The sequence below is a fragment of the Notothenia coriiceps genome, unplaced genomic scaffold, assembly GCF_000735185.1.
Source record: "Notothenia coriiceps isolate Sejong01 unplaced genomic scaffold, NC01 NC01_scaffold00022187, whole genome shotgun sequence".
Classification (NCBI taxonomy): Eukaryota; Metazoa; Chordata; class Actinopteri; order Perciformes; family Nototheniidae; genus Notothenia; species Notothenia coriiceps.
Window position 1 is genome coordinate 1 of NW_011354888.1, and position 9,242 is coordinate 9,242.

Genomic DNA, 9,242 nt, shown 5'->3' on the forward strand with positions numbered 1-9,242 from the left:
GATTGCCTGTGACAAGGTAACCGGTAATTGTTTATGTAGCACTCCCGATCCTTTGCAGGGGATGCTCACCGCGGACGGCAGAACAGACCTGAATCCAGTAGACTTCTCAGGATGACTAACCTTCTCACCGTCCAAGACAGCCAAAAGGCACAGCAGAGCCACTTTTGAATTTTGATATATGATAGTAATTACTTGTCTTTCAAATTTGAAGGAGGGTGAGCAAGCATCTTAAGGAACATTCATCATTAACTCCTTCTCCAAAAAAATAAAATATATATATTCAATAATAAATGAATATGTGAATCATAACAGTGATTGACAGCTGATAGGAATAATATGATTGTTAATAGTATCATATTCATTCAGACAAACATCGATGAGACAGTTAATTAATGTACTTATTGCAGCAGTCTGCATAGATTTGCTGGTCTAAGAGTGAAACAAACTCATTCAGTTATTGTTGAGTTAAAATTCATAAAATTATGTCTGACACCTTATATATTTATATGTAAGGCTATGTTATTGAGTTAAAATATCAATATTGTGGCTTTCCAAGTTAACATTGATTGATATGACTGGGATTAAATCAGCATATACTTCTGCCAGGGGATGCCACCCCTCAAAATCTCCTGCCACCCTCTTGCCACCCCATGAATATTGTTCTAGATCCGCCCCTGAGGGGAAGCAAATACACAGACAACACACGACGTAGCTTTAGGTAGCAAAACACGGAGATATGCTCACTTTAGCTGTTATTCTGATCAAAAGTCGTGTTCAATGGCATTAAAACGAGAAAAAACGCAGCTGAAGGCTAATCCATAGGTTAATCCAATGTGTCTGTGACTTTGAAAAAAGTATTGATAATCCATAATTCAATTTTTATGCAAATATCAGAGAATACAAATGAGCTGGTAGCAGTGTTGCCGCTCCAGTTTTGGCTACGTGTCACTCTCACTCCTTATTTGGTAACCTGTGTGTGTATGTGGAACTTTCCCTCGATTCCATTGGCTCCAGCGGTTAAAAAGAGATGTCAATCATCAAAATCGACCAATGGGTTCCAGAGAAACGGCATAAACGCCCATTTCCACCCAAATGGCCCCATAGGTGGAGTTTTTTTTGCTAAACCTCTCAAAAAAGTTCAAATGTCACTTGTTTTGCATTAATCTTGATAAAGGGTAATTATTATATGTTTCACTTTGGATTCCTAAAGCTTTTAGTCTACTAACTAACCCATCATCCAAGGGTAGTTTTCACTATAAGTGAAAAAGAACTTTTGGACGGACACTATAATTTACAGTTTTTTCTAGGTTCAATCTGAATTCTCTTTAAAATAAAAAAACATCTATATTGATTCTGACTTTTTCTACATACAACTCACAGGTTTATCATTACTTTGAGAACAAATATTATTAATTTTCCCCTTTTAGAAGTGTAGTTATGGTCATTTGTTCTGAAAGTGTCATTTTCGAGCCTGAGACCTGAAAAAGGTTTGGGGTCTAACAGGTTGCACTATTGAAAGAAGTCTCAGTTCGAAAGAATACAAATTTTTTCTCTGAATAATTGTTTAAAGTGGTCTCTCAGCATTGCATGTAATAGTCTCTTTTGGTGCTTAAAAATAGGAAAGTAAAACTGTAGTATTACCATATAATGTTGCAGACGTAACTTCAATACATTTCTACATATTTGTATTAAGATATGTAATGTACATTTAATGATTTAATTTTGCCAACTATGGCAGGTCTGAGGTTTGCTACCCGTGACATGCAGTGGAACCCATAAAAAGTATCACAATTTGCAAGTTGACAGTTATATTTGTCCGCAGCCGACGCCTTGCTTCTGCTTCTTCGCCCTGGCCTAACACTCAGAAGTGTCAGACATCCCACTTTGCTCATGTTTGATTCAGCCTTTTTCTCTCTCACGGTTCTTTGATTAATTCTCACCCTTTTCTGCCAACTATTCGCCTCCTCGTCCTTTTTCTTCTTGGCGTCTTCCAGCTGGGAGATCTTAGAAGTAAGCTCTGCCAGCTCAGTGGCCTATACGCACACGCACACAAATGGGAAGAGAGTTAAGAGTGCTCCTGATCTCAGGTCATCGTGTTCTGTTTGCGAATGTGTGTGTCGGAGAGAAAGTGTGTGTGTCTGAGCGGGCAAAATCATGTAATGCAGCATCACGTCTCTGCTTAATTTCCTTTCTGTTCAATCAGCTAAAAATGTGAATAATTTGAAATACACATTCAAACTGAATTTGTAAATCACTTGAGGAAATCAATACATTTCCAATTTCTATCTAAGAGGTGATCAATATATGTAGATATCACTGAATGAGTCCTTGACCGTGGGAATGATGTAAATAGGTCTCAGAGTTAATTACTTTACAGCTACCAGTTTTTCAGTTTTTGCAGATTTGGAGTGAAGCCACCTTTTAAAGGTCTCATGTCATGCTTTTCCGGTCATTACCCGTCCCCTTGTGTGTTATGAAGGTTTTTATGCATGTAAACGGTCTGTAAAGTCACACAAACCCTCAAAGTACACTCTTTAGCGAGTAAAACTCTAACACAGAAAAGACCTGTCTATGCTGCCCCAGAACGTCTCGTTGGAGATTTCTCATTTTCCATTTTTTTCTTCCGGGATCCAACTGGGGGGGGGCAGGAGCTCCAACAAGGCGTGGAGGACAGAGAGTGAATACACATACTATACAGAGATGCTGTATGAGAAAACCAATGTGATTTTGGAACATTGAACAACGTAAATCTATTCTAGTAGACCTCAACAATGGAATTATGATCAGTAGAAATGGCCATGACATGGGACCTTTAATGACTCGATACAATTGGAATTGATTTACACCCAGCATGCAGGTGTGTTTTGTGTTTGTGAGTACCAGGCTTTCCTGGCCCTTGATCTGGTGTTCAGACTGGTAGAGCAGGGCTGCTTTAGCTTCCACTGCAGCTCTGCGCTCCTTGTCCAGTCGCTCAGCCTCCTCCTGAGCTATTGTCCTCTCCTTCTCTAATTCAAGAGCCTTGCGAGTCTGCTCCTCCAGCTCTGAAAAACGCACGTTATCGTTATACCCAGACGTGCTCCTGTAACATAGGCTTTGTAGACAACCTAAAATCACAAAGATTAAAATATATATGTCGTTCATTTCATGTTCTTAAACAGAACAAAGTTGAGAAACATTTGAAATCAGAAAGTTATCAGACCATCTTGAGCTCTCTTTGTCTGCTCTTCAATCTGTCTCAATCTCTCCATCAGCTCCATGGTCTCACGAGCAATCTTCTCTGTTTCCTTCTCAGCATTTTCTCGCTTTTTTTTCTCACTCTCCAGCAGAGCCCTGACAGGAGAATTGTGCATAAATACATATCTGAAAAAAGACTCTCCTGACAGTTCTTTCTTAAAGCAGAGAGAACACACTGTAAACTGTAAGAGGAAAATAAGCCTTCATTATTATGTCTCCCCTCCTTACTTCTCCTTCTGCCTCTTGTTCTTCTCCTCCCTGGCCTGGGCCTTCATCTGCTGCACCTCGATAGTGTCGGGTTTACGTCTACGCATGTACAGGTCATGATTCCCCATACACAATGCCAGGATACGTTTGTTGATGCGGAGACGAGGCACGTAGAAAACAAAATCCTTAAATGCAAAAATCGGTTATTTATTCCATTTCATTATCATCTCACATCTGTTTCACAGTCAAGAACGGGTACCTGAAGGTATAGTTTAGTTTGGTAGAATCCAGATATTTTATTTCCTAAACTCTTGGATGATTTCCTCAAGTCTGTGTATGCAGGCAGATTGTAATGGGATGCAAATTTCATGTTTGTGAGTAAGACCAAGTAGCAGCTGCATTTGCAAAATTGGTTATTTTGTCAGTAAGTAGAAGAGATTCTCTCGCATCTCATGTTTTTAGCCACAGTGATAAGAATGGGCATATATCTGAAGAAATACTGATCTTGTAGATTTTAAAATGTATCATGAAAAAATACTAAAATAAGAGTACTAAATATTTAACCTTAAGTACAGGAGAAAGAGCTCGTATTTAATACTTTCGAAAAACATAAATAAATTAACTAAGATTAACTTGCAAATAACATACTATCAAATTGCACAAGAATGCTGACAAAGGTGGGGTAGGTAATTGTGGAGAAACCAGCTCGAGTGCACTAGAATTTGAAAATACACAGCCGGCAGACTTCCGGAATGAAGAGTGAGGAGTAGACGTGTTTTCCTCCGCTCCCTCGCTTCCAACTTTTGTATTATGTAGAAACCTCGTTACTCACTTCATACTTACACTAGTCGATACATACTGAGCAACTTTATACCTTAAGGAGACATGCCACCAAAGCCCGCAAAACAAGTCAAGAAAGACTCTATGCCTACGGAGAACGTCGCCACTAGCGACGTTAGCATGAGTTGTGGTATGTTCTCAATTGCCCTTTCCAATTAAACAAGTTGCTCGCAATTCGATTGTAACTAACACTTTAAAGATTTGGGGTCAGTTTAGGAAGCAGTTTGGCTTACAAGCGTCATCAGGTCTAGCCCCAGTCTATCGCAATCACCTTTTCCTCCCGTCGTGCTCGGATCCTGTCTTCCGGACTTGGTCAGACAAAGGTCTGTGGCCTATTAATGAACTTTATGCTGGTAGTGTTTTCTATTCGTTTGCAGATTTAGCCAACAAATTTGACCTTCCAAGTTCTCACTTGTTCCGATTCTTTCAGATCAGGCACTTTGTGGAAAGTAAATACTATGGAGCTAATTTCCTGCCATAACTCCACAAACAAACTAAACAGGTTTTTACAAATGCCTCATGATTCACGAACAAACACAATGTGGTTTGCAAAGTTTTTATTTTTTACAAGTACAAAACTTTTTCTTCTCATGGTGGAATATTCCGCCGTGAGAAGAAAAAGTTTTGTAGTTGTAAAAAAAAGTTGTGTACTTGTAAAACCTATGCTGAATTTGTCTCTGAAACATGATTTATTAGAAACATGTTATGTGTTTGATAGATACGTTTTTCCTTTGCAAAACTAAATGCATTCGTTTGTAGATGGTGTTTTGTATTTGCAAACCACATTGTGTTTGTTAGTGAATCATGAGGCATTTGTAAAACCTGTTTAGTTTGTTTGTGGAGTTATGGCAGGAAATTAGCTCTGCCCTTTTCGGAATTCCTCTGATGGCCAATGCACCCATTACCACACAACGAGTTATTGCATTCACCACTTATACTCCTTAAATGGATACATTACACAGTATTTTACATGTAATGTCTTGAAAATGTCTGTTTTATATCTGTGCGAAAACTAATAAAAAGATTTATAAAAAAAACAAAAAATACACAGCCGGAAAAAATCTGCCACTTCCTTACAGAGCCCCTCCTCCAACAAACACGAACGCGCACATGACCGATGAGGGCACGAGATAAGTTTGTGCACAGATGGAAGGCTGACAGGCAGGCAGGCCATCCAGTTATTTTAGCCGGGCCGGCTAAAATAATTGGTCGTGCTTTTTACAGTGCTAAGGCTTCCACAGATAACATTTTTTAATGGATTTTTTTTCAAAGCACTTAAGATATTCATTGCTATCGGGATGTTAAGAGCATTCCATGGAATATAACAAAAAGTGTATCTCGAGCCGGTTTCTCAAACTTACCTACCCCACCTTTAAGATTTGTTGGAAAAACTGCAATTTCGACAACATACTCTGCCAGCTAATGTTAGCTGTGTTGAATTCCATATAATAACATGCTTCATATGATTTATAGCTGCTGCAGATAAATCACTAATAATAATGTTTTGCATACCGGAGATTTCTTGTCCATTGGTTTGATGACAAACTTCTTGTCGTTGAAGGAAATGTTTCTGATCTCACTCCAGGGGAAGCCAATCTTTGGGGTCATCCTGTAAAATATGTTCAGGGTTTACCACTGTGGTATATTAAACAGAGGTTATCATGTTCTCTACAAAGTTTAAACAAGCTTAAAACAGCCAAGCTAGCAACTCTGTGTAGTTAGGTACATAACTACTGTGAGCTGAAGGCTAACTCACAGCGACTTTGCATTCACTCTCTGCTGATTCACCTTTAGTTTAGTATGTAATCATTGTAAGTGTAGATGAGCTTTTCATTCTGTGGGCACCATTACTTTCTCTGCAAAATGTAATTACAATACAGTTGTCTACCTAATTGTGGTACCAAGGGAAAAGTCCTGTGATTTCCAAAGTCATTAAAATTCATTCCCACGGGACCATGAATATTTGTAATGCATTTTTTGACCTACGATTGTTGACATTTTACAAAAAAAAAACTAATTGTAATCTGTTTCAACAGATCATTTCTAAGTAGAATATGTAGGCAAGTAGACAGGATATGTAGGCAAATAGACAGGATATTGGTAAGTGCTCTGGTGTCCATTGAGTGTTCTTTGGGGGCTTTCAGGTAAACAGTCAGTGTGGAGCTGAATAGGCTGATTCTGTTGGCCACAATGCAGTCTCGGAACATATTTAATTTATCTACATTAATTTGCTAATTTCTCTAAAGAGATGAGCCTTAGGCGTTACATCTCAACTCCATTCTCGCATCTTGAATTGCAAATCAGACTGTAAATAACCACCAGCGCACAGACGAGGAAGTAACTGCCTGCCATGTGTGATATGAAACAATTATCTGGCGGATAGACCGGAAACATACACAAATATACATCTCTTTCTTTCCATTTACCCCCCTAAATATTGCCCCTAGAGGCTGACTCGTCGCCTAAATGGCAATGTATTCCGAGATAAACCTTGTTGTAATGTTAGATGTAAGGTCAGGGGATAATTCAACTCAGTAGTTTATCCACTGGGGATTATGATTGTCATACGAAGGTAGCATCAAAGGAAGCATACATTAATTTACCACAAGACATTTCAGCGGACCTTTTTTAAGTGTGACATACTTATCCTTTTTGTCGTAGATGTTCAGCCCCAGGGCATCCACTCCCAACCACAGCTCTGACCCTTTCTTGTTCTTGATGTTAAAGTAGTTGACACCGTACATCTCCAGATCCTGGGCTATCTTGAGGTACTCCACCATGGCATCTTCCCTGTGGTGCAGAGCAGATGAATGAGCAACAGTCATCGCGAATGCATTAGCAACTTTTTTTTGTAGTAAGACTGCAGTACCTCAGCAATCCCTTGTGCTCTTCATGCCACACCTGGATTCTCTCCTCCCACTGATTCTTATTCAGCTTGTGCTGCTCCAAAACCCTGGTTTATCAGTAAAAAGGACACACCAGTTAGAATTCAAATGACTGAAATTGGAATTAAGGTGAACCTTGGCTAACATAACCATAGGCACCTCTGTGGCAGCAGCTTCTCTCTTGCAAGGTATCCCGTCGCGTGATAGTCTTTCCTGTAGTCTCCTTGTTTGACCTGAACCGCATACGAGGCCAAGAGCACGGCAGTCTCAGGTGGACAGTATATGTCATCATTTAGGATGCATTCTTTGACCTAAAACAGAAAAAAGAATGACAGATCTGCTTTAACACATTATCCCTTATGTGTTATGATAATTTGTGTAAAGATGTAAACAACGTTGTAAATGTTGGTGTGACTCAAAGAGAAGAAAAACCATATGTGTTCTGGTGTTTATTTAGTGCACCTGGATTCATTTTTTGTAGGCAAGGACTCCCTCATGGAAGATCCATGAGGGAGTCCTTGCCTACAAAAAACAAGAAACTGCGTGAGTCATCATGGAACCCCCACCGGTCGTTATGATTCCTATTGTTATGATTTCTATTGTTGTGGAGTTGAGTATTGAATACAAATTTGACTTTCCTTTTATCTGGATCGATCTCATTGCATACAGATATTGTTTGGGGTTATATTAGATAAGCAGGATTCTCTTTAAAAACAATGTCCTTCCAACCTGCAGAAAGAAAAGGCGCTGAGTTGCTTCCTGGATCAATTCCTCTGTGACATCCTCAGGGTAAAACTTTGCTCTGAACTTGATCAACAAAGGGTTGTCCCTCTTCACATCTTGCGCAGTCACCTGGGATCAAACCACATAACAATGAAGGAATATACTATATAATATAATATAATATGCTATTGAGCCTCAATGGAGTGACACAGTAGCATTACCAACTCCAAAAGCATGGTTGCAACTTCATCTAAAATAAGGGAACTAATGCCGTCTGGGGGATGTAAAGTTAAACACAAACATTGTCCTTACCCTCTTGTTCAGTTTGAGCCAGGTGGAGAAGCCTTTGCTGTCCTGATACTGGAGGCCAAAGAACCAGGTTTCCCTCAGCCCGATGGTCTTCACTATCTAAACACATAAGTAACACCATCACACACATGTACGTCGAAGCTCCTGTTTTAATTGTAATGCACAGGGTACCTGGTCAAAGAGCTGTTTGCCAGTCGTGCTGGGCAGGATGGCAAACTCCAGCTCAGCATCCATGGTTGTAACTCGGACATTTATCTGCCAGAGAAAACACTCACACTGAGCTACAGGAGGAAACAATTCATCCCTGCTGCTCACTCATCTTTGTCACTGGGAAAGCATCAAGGAGTATGCAAAGAGACAAGCTGGGCGAGAAGAAGCACTACCAATTCTGTGATCATTTGTTGTGTTCTTTGAAATAATGCTACATTTATTGGTTCTTTGACAGAAATATGACCAAAAAGAGTGTTCTTACATTCTTCTGTTCAACCAGGAGCATCCAATCGCAAGAGGTTGGTGGGGACTATAATCACAAAATGAAGCCCACAGTATATTTTAGACTTAACTGAGAACATGGGGTGCATTCCATGATGCATGTAGCATTTACGTTAATGTTGATTATTAGAATCAAAAAGCATACACATATCTGGTATACTGACACAATATGAAAGAAAAAGCAGCATAGAAGAGAAATGGATGGCTCCATTCCCCCTTAAACTTTGCTGAGATTAATAGAGCACTGCAGATATTAGTGCCTAATTCAATAATCATTACAAAAGTAATAATAACAATAACGTGCTTAATTTGTAAGCCTCTGAGGGCTTACTACTTCAATAAATATTTATGAAAAACAGGAAGAGAAAGATTTACTTTGCTACTGTTTTGTTTATCTATAGTGTGACAAGACAGATTAATAGAAGAACACAAGTGCAACAAATAAGAAACATCTGGCAGCTGGGCAGGACATCATGATATGTTTTGCTATAAAAATGGTTTCCTATGGTTAAGAACTTCGGACTAATGCCTTGTTGGAGCCTTTAAATAACA

At 39.3% G+C, this 9,242-nt stretch overlaps 1 protein-coding gene across 1 annotated transcript; it reads right to left on the reverse strand.

Moving 5' to 3' along the window:
* Positions 1–1,919: 1,919 nt before the first annotated feature.
* Positions 1,920–8,447, reverse strand: LOC104953806 (moesin-like; the record flags this gene model as incomplete). Its single annotated transcript, XM_010780818.1, has 11 exons — positions 8,370–8,447; positions 8,202–8,297; positions 7,896–8,018; positions 7,326–7,477; positions 7,151–7,234; positions 6,925–7,071; positions 5,794–5,890; positions 3,463–3,626; positions 3,200–3,330; positions 2,881–3,041; positions 1,920–2,033 (listed from the first exon to the last, which is right to left on the reverse strand). Coding segments are annotated over exons 1-11 (1,332 nt in total), but the record flags the coding sequence as incomplete, so codon positions are not given.
* Between the last annotated feature and the right edge of the window lie 795 nt (positions 8,448–9,242).